The sequence below is a fragment of the Cydia fagiglandana genome, chromosome 26, assembly GCF_963556715.1.
Source record: "Cydia fagiglandana chromosome 26, ilCydFagi1.1, whole genome shotgun sequence".
Classification (NCBI taxonomy): Eukaryota; Metazoa; Arthropoda; class Insecta; order Lepidoptera; family Tortricidae; genus Cydia; species Cydia fagiglandana.
The window spans coordinates 4454975-4478435 of NC_085957.1; the positions used below are offsets into that span (position 1 = coordinate 4454975).

At 38.2% G+C, this 23461-nt stretch overlaps 1 protein-coding gene across 1 annotated transcript; it reads left to right on the forward strand.

Moving 5' to 3' along the window:
• Positions 1-2317: 2317 nt before the first annotated feature.
• On the forward strand, positions 2318-12333 carry LOC134677315 (uncharacterized). Its single transcript, XM_063535751.1, has 6 exons — positions 2318-2405; positions 3979-4141; positions 6049-6112; positions 7421-7500; positions 11222-11380; positions 12243-12333. The coding sequence occupies exons 1-6, from the start codon at positions 2321-2323 to the stop codon at positions 12331-12333; spliced, it is 642 nt and encodes a 213-aa protein (XP_063391821.1). The 5' UTR covers positions 2318-2320.
• The last annotated feature ends 11128 nt before the right edge of the window (positions 12334-23461 follow it).

Sequence of the window (23461 nt, forward strand, 5' to 3'; positions counted from 1 at the left end):
ATCTCAAATATATTTTATTAATAATTTTAAGATTAAGTAATTTAAGTAAATAGACAAAAAATTACCACTTCCCCTCTTTATCTCCGAAACTACTAAAATAAAAAAAAAATACTAAATAGTTCCTTACCTATAGATGACAGAAAAACCTATTAGAAATATGCAGTCAAGCGTGCGTCGGACTTATTACTTAGTTTTTGATCGTCCCTTACGGGTCTTTTTTAAACGTTTCACTCACGTTTCACATCAAAATGTGTAAATTGTTGAAAATTGTGTAATGTACGGAACCCTTGGAAGGCGAGTCCGACTCGCACTTGGCCGGTTTTCGTTAAATGTCCCGGTCTGAGCCCCCACACTTATGGCAACCCTACACTACTAGGCATTTAAATTCCACTAATAGAATTGAAATGAGTGGTCAATACCAATAGATTTCTAATTTCGATCGCTCGTATTTCAAAAATTAGCATTTCGTCGTTTTCCACCGATTTTCTAGTGACGAAATCAGACGAAATAGTGACAAAAATCGGCCCAGTTACTTTAAATATAACGCACCTATATTCATGCTCAAATACTTAACGTTTCGTTCTTTATTTAAAAAAAATTGCTACTAAAAATGTAATATTTGACGTTTTCTAAGTACCTAATCTTGACATCCGCATCCGCGGATGTGAGCCTTTAAATATCACATCCGCAACCGCATCCGCGGATGTCAAAAAGTGTGTATGTATGTAGGTATGTACCTACAAACATAGTTACATAGGTACCTATGTAATGTACCTACATTGCAAGGTGATAAAAAGCTTGTAATAAACATTTAATTATAATTTCAATTCCAATGGAAAAATAATTGATATACCTAAGTAATAAAATCACAAATAATAATTATAAAACCCAATGTATTTTAAGGTGTTATTAAAAACGTAATTAAGTATTTGATTCATTTCCAACTAAGTATTTTTTTATCTTTCAGCGGTTCTAATGGTAAAAATTAACTGATTTGCAAAACCGAAGTGATCCCATAAGAGCACCGTAAACAAAGTTTCGTACGGTGCTCTAAAAAAATGTGACGTTCCATGGCAAAAGGTACCTTATGGCGGCTGGCGCTTACGTCCCATAGCACCGAAATAATATTGGAGTGGCGTTAATAATAGCGTAAGCGCCAACCGCCATAAGGTACCTATTTACCCGTGGGACGTCTCAAATAAATCTCTCCGTCTCGTCTTAAATAAATAATACCTACTTGATCGGAAAAGTCTAAATGAATTTATGTATTATATTATTTTATGTGCTAACAAATATTTCTTATTTTTAAAGGAAGCAGAATGAGGCGGACAATTGTTTTATTCTTCGTAATTTGTATAAGTAAGTTATAATTGTATTTCTTTTTTTTTATGTAGGGGAGCGTGGGGTTGGAAGGAGCAGGTAATGGCAGCGCTGTCAATATAGATTCACTTATTACTTTATTGTGATAAACTGCTCATTTTCTATCTATTTAACTAGATGTACCTATTTATAAAATTCAACATGTGTGAACAACCAACAACAACCAATATTTATCATCCAAAATCATCATTTAAAAGTCAATTCTACGAGCAAACATAAGAAAACAACTCAAAATTTGCATTTGATTACTTTGCCTCACACGTGAATAAAATGCAACTTTGCTATCAGTTATTGGAGTGCCGTGTAAGCTTTTCCGAGCTGGTGTGGTGAAAAATCGTTCCAAAAAATTGTTATTGGACTGTACAGCGAATAAAATAATTTAAATAAATTTCCGGTTACTGATGAAGTTAAAGTGACATCACCAAGTCAGTCAGTTTTGTTTTAACCCCCGACACAAAAGGTCCCTTTTCATAGATAATGCCCCATTTGGGGCTACTCATAAATTACGTCATTTCAAATTAGGGGGGGGGGTCTGGACATCGGATGATGGTAGCATTACGTAGGAGGAAACGGGATCATCCGAAGCATGATTTTTGGATGATTTTAGGGGGGGTGTCAAGAATCGTCACAAATCGATGACGTAATGTATGGACAGCCCCTAACTTGCATATTTAATTGTATTGTATTATATTCAGTAATTCTTTGCTCGTCGTCGGATGGGCAAGAGGAATCCAGGGCCACTCCGACCCGAGGCCCACCTTCTGAAGATGATGAGGTGTACCGCCGACTGTCGCCAGGAGCCTTCTTTTCCATGAAGGAGAATGTTGCCATGGGTACTGGGCCTATGGGGCCTGGTACGGGTCCAGTAGGGCCTGGTACGGGTCCAGTAGGGCCTGGTACGGGTCCAGTAGGGCCTGGTACGGGTCCAGTAGGGCCTGGTATGGGGCCTAATGAACCTGTGCGCCCTATTATGGGGCCTAAGGGGCCTAAGCCTGGTATAACGGATACCCGAAACAGCAAAAAAGGTACGTAAATATCCATACACTGTTTTGGGCAATTTTTAATTTTTTTTGACGATTTTTTCATCAGTTTTTAGGGTTCCGTACCCAAAGGGTAAAACGGGACCCTATTACTAAGACTCGCTGTCCGTCCGTCCGTCCGTCCGTCTGTCTCCAGGCTGTATCTCACGAACCGTGGTAGCTATAGACAGTTGAAATTTTCACAGATGATGTATTTCTGTTGCCGCTATAACAACAAATACTAAAAACAGAATACAATAAAGATTTAAGTGGGGCTCCCATACAACAAACGTGATTTTTGACCAAAGTTAAGCAACGTCGGGCGGGGTCAGTCCTTGGATGGGTGACCGTTTTTTTTTGCCGTTTTTGCACGGTACGGAACCCTTCGTGCGCGAGTCCGACTCGCACTTGCCCGGTTTTTTTTTATATGTTGGTAGCTTGAAAGTTTGAGCTCCTCATTCTGGTCGGAATAAACACGTAATCCAAATTTGTGGCCAAAAAGTATGTTAATTCCCTGAGTTGAAGTCCCATACACTCTCGTAATTTCGTGGAAGATTTTGTAAGAAATACGGTGTTGCACCCATGTTGCACAGGGATGGTGCGGATGCAGATTTTTTGACATCCGCGGATGCGGATGTGGATATTTGAACCCTCACATCCGCGGATGAACCACCAAAATTTATTGTTTTTTTTTCTATTTCTGTGTGAAAATCTTAATGCGGTTCACAGAAGACATCTACTTACCAAGTTTCAACAGTATAGTTAAAAAAAAAGGCCTTTTAAAATAAATAGGGGTCTTTAAACAACATTTCTCGATAAAGTGAATCATTTCAGAAATAATCGTTTAGAAAGAAAAAAAAAAGATATTTCTTTCTAACTTTTGAAACATCTGTCCAAAAAATATGAAAAAAATCATGAAAATAGTGCTTAAAAAACTCAATCAAATAAAATAAAATAAAACTTGATGAGTTCAGCCGTCTATGAGTTATCGCTAAAAGTCTTCCCTTTTTATTTTAATTAAAAGCCTGGCAACCCTTATCTGTGACCGGATTTTCGCAGGCAACCCTATACCATTGTATTTGCAATAAAATTACCATCATTTTGATGTATAATTCAAGCGTCAGACAGATGAGTGCAAATATCGATATAAAATCACTTCTTTAAACACGGCAACCACATAATAGTGACCGGAAAAAGATAGGCAACCTAGATGATTTATGTTGTACAAGTTGTATACTTTCCATTGAAACTTATTTCGATCGTCAGACAAATCGGTGAAATTTGGCGGTAAAAATTTTTTTTCAAAAATTTATTAAAAATAGCCTTGACCATATTTCTTTAGGCAACCCTATTTATTTATGTTCTGGAACATATTTTCTTTCATATTTTCATAGTTTCATCCGTCAGACAGATTGGTGAAGGTCCACTATACACTGTATGGGGTATCCAATACTATAAGTATATCTTGTCCACAGTGACGAACGAAAATTTATAATTTGGGGTTCCGTCAAATATTTCGCTTTCCAAAAGGGTTCAGTCACCAAAAAAGTTTGAGAACCGCTGACCTATACCATTTCAGGGTACGAACATTTCGACCTGTCGATAATCGACGACATTGCCAGGAAATCTAAGTATACGGAAAATTTTGGCGTAACCGACAAACGCGACGTAGATGATGGGGACGTGAGGAACAAGATCATCTATAATTTATGTTATTGCCTCTCATACATCTGGCGACGTGGGTAAGATTTTTTTTTTGTATTATTTGTACTCCATTTTGGATTTCACGGGCCTACACATCCCGGTCTTTTGATAGGCTTGCGTCGGGATATAGATCCAACACGTAGAGGCCCTTGGAGAGCTTTGATGTCATTAGTATTATTATTTTTTAATTCTCTTCTTCTTCCTCGCGTTATCCCGGCATTTCGCCACGGCTCATGAGAGCCTGGGGTCCGCTTGACAACTAATCCCATGATTTGACGTACGCACTAGTTTTTACAAAAGCGACCGCCATCTGACCTTCCAACCCATAGGGTAAACTAGGCCTTATTGTGATTAGTCCGGTTTCCTCACGATGTTTTCCTTCACCGAAAAGCGACTGATAAATATCAAATGATATTTCGTACATAAGTTCCGAAAAACTCATTGGTACGAGCCGGGGTTTGAACCCGCGATCTCCAGATTGCAAGTTGCATGCTTTCACCGCTAGGCCACCAGCGCTTTTTATTATTTTTATCTCCGTTTTAAAACTCTCGGGTCTTTCGAGCCCGGTCATTTATAAGGCGTGCGTGGGGATATGGATCCAACACGTAGAGGCCGTTTGAGAGAAAAAAAGCGCTGGTGGCCTAGCGGTGAGAGCGTGCGACTTGCAATCTGGAGGTCGCGGGTTCAAACCCCGGCTCGTACCAATGAGTTTTTCGGAACTTATGTACGAAATATCATTTGATATTTACCAGTCGCTTTTCGGTGAAGGAAAACATCGTGAGGAAACCGGACTAATCCCAATAAGGCCTAGTTTACCCTCTGGGTTGGAAGGTCAGATGGCAGTCGCTTTCGTAAAAACTAGTGCCTACGTCAAATCATGGGATTAGTTGTCAAGCGGACCCCAGGCTCTCATGAGCCGTGGCGAAATGCCGGGATAACGCGAGGAAGAAGACGTAGAGGCCGTTTGGAGAGATTTGATGTCATGTAGAACGCCTGCTGGAACCCATTCACGGGTACATTATTATTTTTATTATTTATTTTTTAATTATAGTACTTATTAATATATTTTTGTAGAAGTGAGTCTTAATTTATAGTACATTGGCTAAGAATTTCAGAAATATTGTTGGAAGTAGTTTGTGAGATAATAATTATTTTTAATAAATCTTAAAAATGACGTAAGTCGGAAACTGTCAAACATAAGAAGCTGAGACTTGGGCAATAGTTATTTGTTTTACAAGGGGGCAAAGTTGTTGTTTAACCGCTCGTGCTAATATTGATACCCGAGCAAGCGAAAGATGCCAAAATGGAATCTTGAGCGTTGCGAGGGTTTCAAAGCACGAGGGTTAAACAAAATTTGCCCCCGAGTGAAACACAAAATTTTTCACCACACCAACTCGAAACAAAATATTAAATGTAAAATATCAAACGAAATCAAACTAAACTAAACAAATGAATGTTATTGAATATTTATCATCCAATATCATCATTTAAAAGTCAATACGACCAGCAAACATAAGAAAACAACTCAAAATTTGCATTTGATTACTTTTCCTCACATAGACACCATTAGTTATAGTTAAAAATCTGAGCGCAACTAGTTTCATTAGTTCGTTTTTTTTAGCAATAGAAAGAACTTTGAAGAAGGTAAGCCATCTTGACATGTCTTTTAATTGAAAAACGCTTTTTAAAAATCAAAAACTATTACTTATGAAAGCAAAAGAATATAAATGATTGTATTAGATTCATATTTGCCGTAACTTATTTTTAAAATGAGTGTTTCAATTAAAAGACATCAAGATTGTTTACCTTTTTTCTAATGCTAAAAAAAACGAACTATATATAGATCAGTTGATCTTGTACCTAGGCAGAGGGGAAATAGTGCGAATGCCGCCTCCTTCCGTGTTGCTCGAATTTATTAATGAATGTCGTATTGTTTTTTTTTCAGACGTATAAGTATTCGCAAATACTATCACTTGCGAGATATATATTCGAAGCATTTGGCGTTTGAGGTAATATTGTTTATAGACTAACACCCTTATTCATACCTCAAACCTCAATTAGATAATAATCGTTTGTCCTTATCTGTCATTTTGACTTATGTATTTGTAAGAAACGGATAAAAAATAATTTGTTCGTTTTTTTAGCATTAGAAAGAACTTGAAAGAAGGTAAGCGATCTTGACATGTCTTTTAATTGAAAAACGCTTTTTAAAAATCACTAACTATTACTTATGTAAGCAGATCAATATAAATGATCGTATTAGATTTATAATTGTTACATATTTGCCACAACTTATTTTTAAAATGTGTTTTTGATTAAAAGACACATCAAGATTGTTTACCTACCTTATTTCTAATGCTAAAAAAAATCGCACTATAAATCAGGGGCTATAACCGCGAAAATCGAAGTTCGCAAATTGCGGGCATTTTTCTCTGTCACTCTAATTACGCCTTCGAAGCGCTGGTGGCCTGGCGGTAAGAGCGTGCGACTTGCAATCCGGAGGTCGCGGGTTCAAACCCTGGCTCGTACCAATGAGTTTTTCGGAACTTATGTACGAAATATCATTTGATATTTACTAGTCGCTTTTCGGTGAAGGAAAACATCGTGAGGAAACCGGACTAATCCCAATAAGGCCTAGTTTCCCCTCTGGGTTGGAAGGTCAGATGGCAGTCGCTTTCGTAAAAACTAGTGCCTACGTCAAATCATGGGATTAGTTGTTAAGCGGACCCCAGGCTCCTATGTGAGCCGTGGCAAAATGCCGGGATAACGCGAGGAAGAAGACTCTAATTACGCCTTCATTGGAGTAAAAGAGAAAGATCCCCGCAATTTGCGAATTTCGGTTTTCGCGGTAACCCCTCAGGCCCGTAAAGTTTTATGAAAGGGGGTAAGAGACGATAACTGCGAAAAACACTGCTACTCGACACTAGATGTCGCGTTTGTCGCGAATGACGAAACTAATATTAAATGCAGGAGTTGTAAATAGAGTTCCGGTTAATCCGGTATTATAACCGGATTAACCGGAACTTTTATTCTCTGTTATCTGAGAGTTGTTGAAGACTTTCCGTTCGTCGCGAAATCTATTGTCTTTTTTAGGGTTCCGTACCCAAAGGGTAAAACGGGATTACTAAGACTCCGCTGTCCGTCCGTCCGTCCGTCTGTCAGCAGGCTGTATCTCACGACCGTAGACAGTTGAAATTTTCACAGATGATCTATTTTCTGGTGCCGCTATAACAACAAATACTAAAAAAGTACGGAAACCTCGGTGGACGACTACCAGTCTCACTTGTCCGGTATTTTTTGTAATTTTCTTTTTACAGGTCGGCTACATCACTCATGTCATAATGGTAAAATATCAAAACATGTTGGAACTTTATGAGTACTGCAACTCAAAATGTACGTACCTACAGATGTAGTGCATAATTATTTTCCATCGTATTTTCACGGAAACGTACGACCGTGTTATGCTATTTCAGTCAGTCTCGACACGAAAAGTACTGAGGTTGACTGAAGTAGCATGACAAATACGAACGTTTCCACAGAATAAATAATAGTACTAGGTACAGAAGACTCACTCTAAAAAAACGCGTCTGTTACGATCAGCACAGATATGGCCGCTAGGTGGCGACAGCGCCACGCGCGGCTTATGGCAAACCCCAAAATTGGGGCCGAACGGATGTACTTTTAGCTACCTGTAGCAAAGCGACGAAATCGCGAAGTGAGCCACGCCTAAAGCCCCCTCCAGACTATGCGCGTGAATCGCGGGCGCAGCCGCGAACGCGAGTGTGGAGTCGATTTCTCTGTCTGCGAAAATCGACGCCACACTCGCGTTCGCGGCTTCGCGCCGCGATTCGCGCACGAGTGTGGAGGAGGCTTAATACGATGGAAAACAACCTATACTATGTTTTAAAGGTGCCCACTGATTACCAGTCCGCCGGACGATATCGGCCTGTCAGTTGAACGACAAATTCGGTGTCGTCGAGTCCGCTGGATGCGGGTGGCGCGGGACCGGTCATTGTAGCACACTTTGGGGGAGGCCTGTGTCCAGGAGTGGACATCCTCTGGCTGATATGATGATGATGATACTCGTACTTTGTTAAAAAAAATGGAGCATTCCATGAAATTGTCTACCGTTGTCCCGTACAAACGCGAAGTTTCTGAAGATTTAAAGGTATAAGAGTTGCCTTTTCTATGACAAATGGTCAAAAATATGCACAGAAAAATAATCGCCTGCTTTAAATGCCGAGAAAAAAGTCGCAACACAGCAAATACAATGCGTTTGTACGGGACAGCCCGTGGAATGCTCCAAATGTGATTACCATAGACCTAGTATTAAATAGATGAGCTATACGCGTGCCTCCGTGAGGGACTAAACATACGCAAAACGACAATATTAAAAACACGTTTTAACATTACTGACAACATACTAAAAGCAATCTACGTAATTCGGTCGGGTTATTTGTTGCCCACCATAAACCATACAAAATTTTTGGTGGGGAACTAACAAAAAGTGAGACTGTGACAAGGACAAGCAATAATACCGCTTTCTCTGCTACTCCTACTGAAATTTCCATAAGTGCATATCGCTCGGTCGTTTGGCCCCTCCCCCGTGTCATCTCTATGTTATTGTACCTCTATGGTGATTACGTACCTACCCTGGGGCGCGACCGACTCGCACTTGGCCAGTTTTTTTGTTTTAAAGTTTATGTATGACTCGTATCAATATTTCAGTGGGAAAAAACACGTAAGTAATAGAACGTATAAGGTAGAAGTACTAGTGCTCGACACTGCACTAGTATTCGACATAGGCACTTTATGTCAAAGTAATATCTTCTTCCTCGCGTTATCCCGGCATTTCGCCACGGCTCATGAGAGCCTGGGGTCCGCTTGACAACTAATCCCATGATTTGACGTAGGCACTAGCTTTTACGAAAGCGACTGCCATCTGACCTTCCAACCCAGAGGGTAAACTAGGCCTTAATTGGGATTAGTCCGGTTTCCTCACGATGTTTTCCTTCACCGAAAGGCGACTGGTAAATATCAAATGATATTTCGTACATAAGTTCCGAAAAACTCATTGGTACGAGCCGGGGTTTGAACCCGCGACCTCCAGATTGCAAATCGCACGCTCGCACCGCTTGGCCACCAGTGCTTCAAAGTAAATATATCAGTGCGAAATCTTTAATATAAAGACATTTCCGAGCGTCTTAAATAGATGCGTCTGGTGACCAGAGGGCTGGCAGCTATTTTGGCCAGAGACTAAGTCTGGCCATCCAACGAGGTAACGCTGCCAGTCTACTGGGCACCATAACACATGACAGCGACCTGGGGAGCATTTTTTATTTATAAGTTTATTTATAAGATTATTTCAAGTTTTATATTGCATGAAGTTTAGTTTTATTATTGTTGAATTTGTATTTTTATGTCCCAATAAAGTCCCGGTTAAATTTGAACGGCGAAGATTTTTCCGTATTCAAATTTAATCCTTGTCACTTTGACATAAAGTGCCCGAGCACTAGTACTTCTACCTTACAGGGTTTGTCTTTGACGTCTCGAAAAACGTGTCTAGAATTGTAATTTTAAAACACAAAAGTTACGGCCAGAAAACCACGGCCGAATATTGTTCAACTTTGATACCAATTAAATATCTCGGAGACAATGATCTTTATCAACACCTAATCTTTTTTGTAGCAGTAGTTTCTTTCTGTGATGGTCAAAATTCTAACCTAATTCTAACCTAATTCTAACCTAATTCTAACCTAATTCCAACCTAAATCTAATTTTTCGGTCGCAGTTCATTTCAGTTTTCAGTTCAGGTCATTTCATTTCATTTCATTTCTTTCCATGGGGATCTAATCAAAGAAACCTAATCTACTTTTCTGGTATCTACCTAGCCAGGGTTGCCAGTACATAAATTTTGATTATACGATCCAGTGCCCGCAATTATACGAAATTCGATTGCATTATACGAGTACAAAATTAAAAAAAAAACTATTAATTTTAATTTTTTTTTTCAAAACCGGCAAACTGTTTTCGAGGTAAGCCCCCAAAATGCGGGGATCTTACTCTTTTACTCCAATGAAGGCGTAATAAGAGTGACAGAGAAAGATGCCAGCAATATTCGAACTTGGATTGACGTGTATTTCAGTATTGGCACACTGTTTTTTTGAAGCATTGTCAGTAGTTTGACATCGGTGTTTTTACTTCGTACCTATCCAATTATACCGATTGACCAACTATACGTCAGTAATAGATACGAATAAAATCGATTATACGAATTTCGTATCCTATTCTACGATCTGGCAGCCCTGTACCTATAGTTCGTTTTTTTTAGCATTAGAAAGAACTTGCAAGAAGGTAAGCGATCTTGACATGTCTTTTAATTGAAAAACGCTTTATAAAATTCAAAAACTATTACTTATGAAAGCGGAAGAATATAATTGATCGTATTAGATTCATAATTGTTACATATTTGCCGCAACTTATTTTTAAAATGTTTTTTTCAATTATAAGACACTTCAAGATTGTTTACCTTATTTCTAATGCTAAAAAAACGAACTATAGCAATTAATTAAATATTAATAAATTAATCCCTTTGTTTCCCATAAAGTTTTAAGTCATAATGAATTGTTTGTCATATTATACATACTCGTATAGTTAGTCATAAAACTGGAACCGTTAACTTTTCAGGAATTTCGTAAGGTCATTCTATAGATAGGTTAGGTTTGTTTTATGGCAATCCTGAAAAGTTACGCGTTTCAGAGAAAAAGCAATTATGACTAACGAAAATTCGGACAAACAATACATTATGACTTAAAACTATTTGGGAAACTATACAGGGTGTTAGGTACATCGTTTGCCAAATTAAAACGGCAGATAGGTTGAGTCATTTGCTATCTTCTCATGCCTAGAAATTTTTATTTTTTTTTCACTACTATGCCAGTTTTTCGTATATTTCAAATTTTTACTTGCGTAGTAGTAAAAAAAACCATGGCCAATTTTGTTTTTCTAGGCATGAGAAGATAGCAAATGTCTCAACATATCTGCCGTTTTAATTTGGCAAACGATGTACCAAACACCCTGTATAGACCCAAGTAATCATTATGGTATTACGTAACCAGGAAAAATGGAAAGGACCACATAACACGGATGCACCTGACTCACTTCCAGCACTCGATAGAGCAGGACAGCCGAGACATCGAACATCTGTGCAATATGCTTAATGAGATCACAAAGAAATACTCGGTTATGCCCTACGACCCGAGGAATAAGTTTGACATGTAAGTTCATATTCGCATCCGCATCCGCATCCGCGGAACATCCGCATCCGCATAAAATCGATGCGGAAGATCCGCTTGATGCGGATGTCGACCAAGTCGGTAACAGGAACGTATTAGCGGCGGCGCCGCCGGCGTAAGTGCTAGGTAAATTCGTCATTACCTATAACTAAATCGTCTAATATCCCAAAAAGTCGGCCAAGTTACTGTTTCACAGACCTATATCGATTATTGTTCTGTGTACTGTTTATTAAATGAAACGCACCTATATTCTTGCCCAAATACTAAACGTTTGGTTTTTTTTAAATAAAAAATGCTAAAAATGTAATATTTGACGTTTTTTAAGTACCAAATCTTGACATCCGCATCAGCATCCGCGGATGTGAGGCTTTAAATATCCGCATCCGCATCCGCGGATGTCAAAACATCTGCATCCGCAACTTCCCTGGCAGGCACCTTGACTTATATATATATATTTAAGTATAAAGGCGACAGCAATATTTCGCTTGAAATAGAAACGTTTCAGAATGTTAACAAACAAGATGGCTGTCACACTCCGTCCACATTCCACAGATAAAACACAAACGACTCGCGATTTTAGAATTATTCGAACAGTGTTGCTAACCCGCGATTTTTCTTTTCAAAAAAAGATTTTCTTAACCAAATATACATACATATGTCGCAGTCAAAAGTGTAAATACAGACAAAAACAGGCAAAACTGCTTTTGACTGAGCATGTTGGTCAAAAGTAGTTTTACATGAAAATCATACCTATTTCTGGTTAAAAGTTCTTTTGACCAGTTCACACTTTTGACTGCAACATATATATATAGAAAGTACAAGAAGAACAATCGTTTTGTTTCAGACCTAAGGAAGACAAAGCCGAGGATAACAAAGAAAAGGGCGGAAGGACCGGAAAACCCGAGAAGACCCTTAAACCAAAAGGTTATTATTGATGGTCAAGCAAATCTTGTCAGTAGAAAAAGGCGGTAAATTAATAAAATGTAGGCGCGAAAGGTTATCCTTCGATAGAAAATTTGAATTTCACGCCTTTTTCTACTGACAAGATTTGCTTGACCAAGTATATTATATACCTACTTATACAGGGTGCTTTCCTGTAACAGGAGCAATAAATTAAACTAAAGGCTGTACTCCTCAAACTGACCAAAATTTGTTCAGCAACTTTTAAAAATTATGAATCCTTTAGACTTCCTCTTTTTCATACAAAATAAATATTGCCTTCAATGTACGCTGACATCGGTATGTTTGACCTCACTTGTCACGCTTTTAACATAACAAAATTTGCAATACATTGCGTCTTAAAATAAAATTTAAAGTATAATAAAAATCAAAACATGAGTTATTTTCAAAAGTTGCTGAGCAAATGTTGGTCAGTTTGAGGAGTACAGCCTACAGTTTAATTTATTGCTCCTGTTACAGAAAACACACTGTATATAATTTAATTTATTTATTTATTTATTTATATTAGCCTAGAGTGTCCCACTGCTGGGCAAAGGCCTCCCTCCTCCCTTTCCACGTATCCCGGTCTTGACCCGTCTCCCACCAGTTCCTATCAAAGGCGCCAAGGTCATCCCGCCAACGCCGTCGAGGTTTGCCGCGACCCCGGGTTTGATGTGGGTCCCAATTGGTTGTTGTTTTAGCCCACAAGTCATCCGGCATACGGCAAACATGTCCCGTCCCGCCCAGTCCCACTTCATGGCTCCTCTATACGATGGGCCAGCGCCGGCCACTCCACGGGACGCAGCCATGCGGTAGAATGAGATAGCAATATCACTAATTTTTTTGTTTTTATGACCTCAGCATACCTCGCGCAGAAAGTGGAAGAGGTCCACAAACTGCTCGATCAGGAGATGGAAAAGAAGAAGAGGGAGATACAGATTGCGAGGGAGTATTTCAAGAAACATGGACGCTATCCAGCCACCACTAGGACCCAGCAGCGGCTGAGGTACGACCACAGAATAAATAATAGTACTAAGTACAGAAGACTCACTCTCTAACAAAACGCGTCTGTTACGAACAGCACAGATTATGGCCGCTAGGTGGCCACAGACTCACAGAGCCACGCGCGGCTTATGGCAAACCCCAAAATTGGGGCCGAACGGATGTACTTTTAGTTACCTGTAGCAAAGCGACGAAATCGCGGAGTGAGACACGCCTGGTACGACTTTATAGTTTGTCTTTTTTAGCATTAGAAAGAACTTGCAGGAAGGTAAGCTATCTTTACATGTCTTTTAATTGAAAATCAGTAACTATCACTTATGAACGCAGAAGAATATAAATGATCGTATTAGATTCATAATTGTTACATATTTGCCGTAACTTATTTTTAAAATGTGTTTTACAATTAAAAGACACATCAAGATTGTTTACCTTATTTCTAATGCTAAAAAAACGAAGTATAGACCCCTGTGGCCCATTTTATAAAGCTACAAGTTACAATTTACAAGCGGAAGTCTCTTTCTAACCCTATGTTTTAGAACGAGACTTCCGCTTGTAAATTGTAACTTGTAGCTTTATAAAATAGGCCACTGTACGTATTGGGCCAACACAACATACACGGTAGAATGAGATAGCAAAGCAATATCACTTGCTCCCTCTAACGCATAAATGCGTCCCTTGGAGTGGCCGGCGGCTGTGATGAAACAACGCAACCTAATTGTGTTAGGGGTTTTTCGAATTGTCTCAATGAATATTAGTTGTCTGTCGTAAGAAAAGTACAGTCAGCGATAAAAGCTTGTACCAAAAGTGAAATTTTTGCCAAAAACTTATTTTGTGTCACGACTCGCTGGTCGGACTCTATGGGTCTCCCCAAATATATCGACGCGCATTCGGCAAAAGCCGATAGGAAAAAGCTTTATGTCCGCGCAATAAGAGCGAATAAGTCGTCGTTCGGCTCGGCTCGCATCGGCCGGCGCCGGGCGACGCGTCGTCGGCTTCTTCGCTCTTATTGCGCGGACATAAAGCTTTTTCCTATCGGCTTTTGCCGAATGCGCGTCGATATATTTGGGGAGACCCATCTGATTGGATCTTTTGTTTTAGGCTTTGGTCACCGCACCTGAATTATGAGTGGTCCGACGAGCGCGAATGGTAATTGGTGACGTAATGAAACGAAAATAAAATAACAATAAAATTAATTTTTTTTTTATTGCTTTAACCAGTTTAACCATTTGCATAGAGAAATAGAATTAGACCGTGAAAAGTCGTTTCATTTCATTTCATTTATTTATTGCAATCATGTTCACAGGCGGCCGAAAAATTAAAAAAGACCAAATATAGGGGTCTCGGCCCCGAATACAATTTCGTACCTTTTGGTGTCGAGACCCTTGGCCCGTGGGGTCCGAACGCGTCTAGCCTTTTTAAGGACTTATCAAAAAGATTAGCTGACGCCACTGGTGACCGTAGATCTGGCAGCTTCCTCGCGCAAAGAATAAGTATTGCGATACAGCGAGGAAATGCTGCCAGCATCTACGGCACCATGCCGCAGGTGGATATTTTATAATCATTTATTTTAAGTTTAGTTTTATTTATTTTTAGATATAGTTTAAGTTTTGTATTTAATTATGTTTTTTTTAAGTATGTATATTAAATAAACCTGTATTTTAACGAAAATATCATGTTCATTACATACAGATGTTAATTGTCTGTCTGTAGCGATTTTGATAGCCCACGCAGTGCAAGTGTCATTTTAAACGTCAAACTTCTATGAAATTATGACGTGTAAATAACACTTGCGTGTATGGGCTATCAAAATCGCTGCATACTTTTCTTGGTCTTACTCTACCTATAGTGAGAATAGAGTGCTCACTCCATGCATCAGTTTTGGTACCAAAACGACATACACGTCCCTGTGTTCTGATCTAGGAAACCCTGTGTTACAGGACCCAGTTTCGTTACTTATACTAGTTTCTTAATCTATAGTCCGTTTTTTTTAGTATTAGAAAGAACTTCGCAGAAGTAAACTTGTGGTTCCTAATCCGGCACTTTTAGCGTTATTAATTTGAAGTAAATTATATGTATTGACCATGCTACATTAGATAATTCAATAATTATTAACAAATAACGAGCCTGATAAAAACTGCACGCTTGCTTCTGTGGAGTTCTTTCTAATGCTAAAAAAAACGAACTATATATATTGGTAGGTACAAATTGTACAGAGAGTTACACTGAAACTTATATGTATAGCTATGCCTCTTTTAACATATATATTATTTTTATTTGTGAACTGCGTGTGTACGAGTGTTTGTTTAATATTTAATTTATTCGCAGTCTTCAAATCGCACACACTTTAGCCTTTATCAATACAGTATCAGCGCGTTTCTTAAAGCAGATAGTATTATCATGGCGTTAATTGTACAAATAGCCTTTACGTCACCGGCCGCCATTTTCTATTTCATAGTCAGTCTCTGACCTGCCGCTCGTACGATTGTGTCTTTCGTCATTATAACCCGACCGAATCGCGTAGCCCCTTCCCGCCTCAGGCCCCGCTGGTTTCCCGCGACGTTTGAATTCGGTCGTGTTACCGCAGTGTTTACTTTTTTGAATTTAACTTTTTTCTAAACTTTCCGGAGGTGCTTTATTGGTGTTGTGTTGTGAATTTTTCGTATTTTTGGATTTTTCATTACGTGTAAGTACGTAGGTATAGGTTATATCGTTAGTTTGTATTGTTTATTTTGCCATATTATTTATATTTATGCCCAGTTTTTTTTTAACTCTAATTTTGGGGAATCATTTTATCATATTGAAGTTTAGGCTAATTATTTTAGTCATAAAGTGGAATAAATGGTTTCATTTTGACTGTAAGGTTTACTCGGGTAATTCCGAATGTCGAAAACTGTCGGATAATTCCGAAAAGAGACTTTTATTATGATGGAATTTAGGGTGATTTTCAAGTGAATTTCGGAATTATCCGACATTCGGTATTACCCGAATACACCTTACTTTATTATGGTTAATATCAGATCACATGTTTCATACTTATGTATATACCTAATACGTAGTTCCGTGTCCACATAACATGTTTTTTTCTGCGATATAAAAAACCTTGAGTTCAGCCCAAACCCAAATCAGCACATAAATTTGACATTTCGTTTAGGGTCATTCCATAATAAACGCTACCAAGGGTTCAAAAATGAAAATTGGTTTAAGAAGTCAACACTAACTTATTTCCATAGAAAACATACCAAACCTTCATGTCAGAAAAAATACCCGAAAAAAAAAACATTTTTTACATGTTTTCTATGTACTTGATCGCGACGTTTAAATGATACGCGTAAAACTAAATTTATACAGCGATATTGGCAAGACTAATTTAATAGAAAATAACTGTAAACTGTTACAACTTTCTTGCAGTTATTTCAGGTAAAATATCGTAATTTTATAATTTGTCTTTAAAAATATTAAAAAGCATGGATTAATTGGTTTTTAGAAGAGTATTCTAGACTGTGGTCTCAAAGTAACACCCGAAACGTAAAAGAGATAAAAGTATGTGTAACTTTTCCCGTAATTAACTATAGCCAAACATTTTTTGCCAAAGAAAGGCTATAATGTGAACCTATTCAAATGTGTAATAATTATTGTTTTAGCGTCTGCTTTAGTCGTATGTTTTAAAGTTTGAAATTGTGTAACACCCGAAACGTGTTGATTGTCCGCCTGTCCGTCCCCGGCTTTTCTTCGTGGTGGTTAGTGCTAGAAAGCTGCAATTTGGCATGGATACAAAAATCAATCATGGCAACAAAGTAGTAATACAAAAATTACAAAAAAAAAAATTTTTAGGGTAGCTCCAGTACAAAATACTTTTTAATTTTTTTCTCCTTTAATCCTGTGGTGTGGAGTGTCGTTGGATAGATCTTTCAAAATGAATAGGTGTCACCATCAACCATTTTTTGATCAAGTCAATATTTTCGAAAAAAATCGCATCGAAAGAAAAATAATTATGATATCTTCGAGAAACAGTTTTTATTGTTAAGATTAATGTATTTAATACTAATTCAGTATTTATTACTTATGATTTTAATCGAATTCATTAAAAAGACACTAATTTCAATAAAATGAGCCGTAATTTCGTATAAATATGTCTTAATTTCGTACTCGTAACACCCGAAACGAACCATGAGTAACACCCGAAACAGGTAATTTATTTTATTAAAATTAAACAAAATGTGATACTAAGTGTTACTTCAGTGTTTCAGTAGACTATAGTAACTATTATTACTTGACATAAATAAAACTGGAGGTTACTTGACAAAATTCGCTAAAATATGCATTTTGGTACTGATGGTCAGAAGGTATAGGCCAATTCGCGTAACGCCCGAAACAGCTACTTTTTAGTGATTCTCTCGTTATTGGTCTTATACTTTAATTATGTGTGTACAGGAAAAGAAAATATTATCAAAGTAGTAGATGAATCAATAGTTATAACTTCCTGGTTCCTGTTACAATATCGAATAAAACCTTATTTTATGAGTTCAAGTGTAACACCCGAAACGGTGGAATGACCCTTTATGCAGTAAATCAAAATGTAATAACTGCATGAAAGTATTTATCAAAATGAACTCTAATGAGACCACTTAAGGTTGAAAATAGATATTTGTAATACATCAATATTGTTACGCAATAAAACATAATTATTTAGTCAAAATGCGAGACGCAACACGTGATAAGTAAATAGGTAAGGGAAATGTGAACTTTAATGCTATAAGCATTAGGTTCAATTTTTTACTACAGGTGAAAGTCGGCATATAAAAACGCGTCGCTCAAAAATGTGAACGTAATTATTGTAATATAGACTTAATGAGTATTACATTAAAGTTGGAAATCTAATGTTTGAAAACTATATGCCAATAATAAGTTTGATGTAGGGTGAAAAGTGGAGGCATTCACTTTCTATGTAGGTCGTAGTATAAGTAGTAAAATAACTTGGGTACGGCGACAGCTGTCATAGCAATAGCACAGAATAAATAATAGTACTAGGTACAGAAGATTCACTCTCTAACAAAACGCGTCTGTTAAGATCAGCACAGATATGGCCGCTAGGTGGAGACAGCGCCACGCGCGACTTATGGCAAACCCCAAAATTAGTAGTGAGTCTCTAAATCATTTCCCCAATCGCGTCGATGGTCCCGTATAATGAGAATCTAGTAGAGTTGGACCAAGATAAGTCTGCAACAAATTTGATAGCACACACAGTGCAAGTGTTATTTATACGTCACAATGTCATAGAAGTTTGACATTTAAATTGCTTAAAATAACATTGCTTATAATAATGAGCGTAAAGTCCTGAATTTCATCGAGTAATATCATCAATTTTGCATTATTTCGACTTTTCTTGTAAGAGCGCTCTTAAGTCATCGTTAAAGAGGTGACAGCAGGGTGTCATCTATTGGGCATTACGAGTGTATTGGGTACACCTTATCTATGGCGGAACTGTTTAATGTATTTATGTAATACATAAACTTGGTATGACAATTTGATTGATATGTTCCACGTGGCCGCGGTGTGAGTCGCGAATAGTAGCACCAAAACAAAACATTACTTATTTATCGCTGGCTACAAAGCTATGATAAGACGATAAAAAATCTAAAACAGGTAAATCTCATTTGTGATATGTATACATATGATTTCCTCAACCTATCCCTTTCGGACTTATGGCACTATCCCATTCGGCTATTTAGGGTTGTCAAAATTCAAGCTATTATCTTATCTGTGGTCGTGCACGCAAAAGGACGTCAAGTTGTGCCAACCCTAATAATTGCTCGGAGCAATGCTGAGCCGATAGGAGCCGGGTTTGCTCGAAGTCAGGAGTGTCTCCTCACTGACGATGACGTAGCACCAAAACAAAACATTCGGCACGATTCGGGAAATGAATTAGAGATTAACTAGAAACGATATAGTAAAGATATGTGACGTTCCACGGCTAAAGGTACCTTATGGCGTTTGGCGCTTACGCTATTATTAATGCCGCTCCAATATTATTGCGGCCCTAAGGTACCTTTTGCCGTGGAACGTCACATATGTTTACTATTTCATATCTAAAGAATCTCTAATTCATTTCCCGAATCGCGCCGATTATCGCTGGCTACTAAGCTATGATAAGATGATAAAAAGTCTAAAATAGGTAAATCTCATGTGATATGTATACACAACAAACAAAATCAAATTCAAATGAATGTTATAAAATATTTATCATCCAAAATCATCATGTAAAAGTCAAATTCTACCAGCAAACATAAGAAAACAACTCAAATGTTTGCTACTTTGCCTCACATGTGAATAAAATACAACTGTGCTATCAGTTTTTGAAGTGCAACGTAAGACTTTCCGAGCTGGTGTGGTAAAAAATTGTTTCATATAGGCAGGTTTCCCAATAGTTTTCAAATAGCTACGAAAGAATATTAATATGATCCACCTGTGACCTTTAGTCAGTTTTCGCAATGTGTGGTTATGGATTAACGACATTTTAGTCCGGTTCGTTAAATTATAAAAGTAAGTTTAATGGAGGCCTATGTTCAGCAGTGGACGTCTTATGATGATGATGAAGTTTAATGCAACCAAAGAGAATATATAGTACCTATAGAGGGCTATTGCCAAAGTAAATTTTGTAGTCACGGTACATTTACTGCCATCTATCGACACACGATTAAAACTTAAAATAAAATTGAAAATGTATAAATTAATCAAAATATGTTTACGGATGAATGATTTTTAATTTTTATTGTTCCATACTGACCCATGTTCTCTCACTGATATGTGTTAAAATTGTTAAATATCAAACGGTGTCGTCAACGCCATCTAGCCGAGAATAGGCCAAAGGTAATGGCGCCATCTATTCGAGATTGACTTTTTCTTGATTTCCGAGGCACGTTTTTTTCTTAGACTTTATTTATCTTATAAGTACGGAGTTATATATATCTGTGAAGTAACTAACATCAAAAATATAGGCTAATCTTCGCGCATCGCGAGTTTCACAAGGTACTTACTTAACAAAGTTTTTTCAAACCTACGCGGCTCGCGCCTTACCCTCCCCTCGCAACGCTCAGTATTCCACGAATACCTATACGGCAAAACGTAATTCAAGACCGAAAAAGTAAGACAATGTTGCCACTTTTTACTACCGCGTCTTGTATTTATGTAAAAATAAGTAAATAAAAGTACTTTTTTAAATCGTAGGAGTAAAATTACTAATAAATAAATTATCTTAGCGTGGTTATTTATCAAAAGGAATTTACTATTTTACAAACAAATTATTGCAGTGGCAACATTGCCTTACTTTTTTTGGTCTTGAATTACGTTTTGCATTTTAGGATTTTTAGGTAATGAGATAAGTAACGTCAATTTCAAGGTCATTGGGTGTTGACAGCCCCTTGACGTGGTTTACCTATGAGATGAGCAGGGGGAGACACTCCTCCTTTCGGGTATTCTCGGCTCTGTTCGGCTCAGCATTGCTCCGAGCAATTATTAGGGTTGGCACCACTTGACGTGCTTTTGAGTGCACGACCACAGATAAGATAATGACTTGAATTTTGACAGCCCTAAATAGCCGAAAGGGATAGTGCCATATTAGAAAAGGCATGCTTCGACCCTGAACCGCTATCAAACTTCGGTTTTGTAGAAAGTTTCCTTTCTGTACGGAGTACTATTATTTATAGAGATGCAACGGATAGTTGTTTGGCCGGATACCGGATACCGGATATTCGGCCTGACCATCGGCTGAATATCCGGTATCCGGCCGCCGAATATTCGGCCAGCGGAACTATACCTACATTTCGGTTTTTCAGGTGCGTATTCTGCAGGTTTGACCTGTTTCCTAGTAAACGTTCACGCGGAATTATTTCTAGGTTCGAAATGAGTGCGCGTGCAAGTCAGTGGAATGATTAAATTGTTTTAAAATAATAAACATGTTGATTATGTCCGTGTCTGTTTCTTAAATGCAATTTGTTTACTCCGAAATCAAGCAATGTTACTATCCGGTATCCGGCCGGATAGTAGGTCACTATCTGGTATCCGGCCGGATGGTAAAATAATGGCCGGATAGGCCGGATACCGGATAGTAACCGGATATCCGGTGCATCTCTAATTATTTATTCAGTGCTATGAGTAAGTATGCTACATTACTACTGAGACGCGTGGTAGTCTTATTGATTAACCGCTTCAAGTGTTAGGTATCGAAGGTCAGGGTATTTCCATCGTGACGAATACATAATAAAAAGGGTTATTTTGTATGGGAAGGAAGGAAATTACGTTTCATAGTCTTTTTCACATAGCTTGATGTGTACGGTGGCTACTTATAGTCTGTATCTTTAGGGCTTGAGCACAAATCACGCGAGGTTCGATAGGGGGAGGGGGGTCACGAAAAAATCACGAAATATCACGTTGGGGGAGGGGGGTATAAGGAAACCTCACGTGTATTTTTCTACAGTGAACGAAACTAAGAAAAAAAACCTACCACATGAGTAGATACTTTTTCTCGGCTTCGTTAAACATAAATCTTCTCTCTGCACTTCAAAATAGCGAGTCTATTTAACGAAAATAGAAAAATAAACAAGATTTTCTATATATAATACTAAATATCTTAAAATTAGGTCGAATGAAAAAACATCAAAAAAATACACGTGAGGTTGTGTGGGGGGAGGGGGGGTAGCCCTCACCTCACCAAATATCACCAAGGGGGAGGGGGGTTAAAAAGTAGCCGAAAACACCCCGCGTGATTTGTGCACAACCCCTTAGGTATTAAAAAATGTAAACAAACAATTTGTACATTTTCGGGTAGTAGTAACATTTATTGGTTAACCGACCAAATACAAAACCGCCTGGATCAGTCACTGAACGACCTGACTTTAACATACATTATTTGATCATGTAACGTTTCCATCTACCCTCAACTGGCTTAAGGAGTCATTTGAGGGTAGATTTTGTTTACTTCTATTTAAATACCTAAAGATACAGAGTATAGAGCTGGCAAACTCTGCTCGGCTCAGCATTGTTCCGAGCAATTATTAGGGTTGACACAACTTGACGTCCCTTTGCGTGCACGACCACAGATAAGATAATTACTTGAATTTTGACAACCCTAAATAGGGATAGTGCCATTACAGAAAGGGTGTACAGAATATCATGATCCGACACTGAATCGCTGTCAAACTTCGGTTTTGTAGGAAGTGTCCTTTCTGTACTCAGTGGCGTAGCTAGGGGGGGGGGGGGCGGCGGGGGCGGTCCGCCCCGTGTGTCACCCATTTAGGGGTGACACCCGACCGTGAACCTCAGTAGTGCCACCTATAAAAATTCGTAAAATCATGTAAAATGAAAGCGATGGAGTAAATCCCGAGCTATTTAGCATAAATTACTATTACTCTTTTTAAATATATTTTACAATTTTGATTGAATTTTGGGGTGACACCCACAATTTCCGCACCGGGTGCCACCCATGCTAGCTACGCCACTGTCTGTACTGTAGTACTATTAACTTATTCAGCTTATTCTGTGCGTCAGGGAAAATCTGGAGCGGGGTCAAGGCCCCTTTGTAGGCGACGACAGTTCTCTGAGGAAAGATTTTTCCTCACTTTGTCTGTTCAAGTCGATGCTTAGGACTCTAGATAAGGGGTTGTGCACAAATCACGCGAGGTGTTTTCGGCTACTTCTGTGATAGTAATAAATAATAATAAGTAATGGTACTTACTATAGTTCGTTATTTTTAGCATTAGAAAAAAGGTAAACAATCTTGATGTGTCTTTTAATTGAAAAACACGTTTTAAAAATTAGTCACGGCAAATATGTAACAATTATGAATCTAATACGGCCATTCATATTCTTCTGCTTTCATAACTAATAGTTTTTGATTTCCCGTGAGACAGGTAGTACAGGTAACAGGACTCTTACTTTTCTCAGGAAACGGTTCAACTCCCTCGGCGCACTCCGGCAGCTTGCTAACATCTGTAAAGTTCAGATGTCCCATGCGTCTGTGCCACAGGACAACATCATTTAAGTTAGCAGAACAAGTTAGGTTGGAGACAACTTCTCGGTGTGTATTCAAAATGAACAAATTGTTTTCATGTGTTCCTGTACACAAAA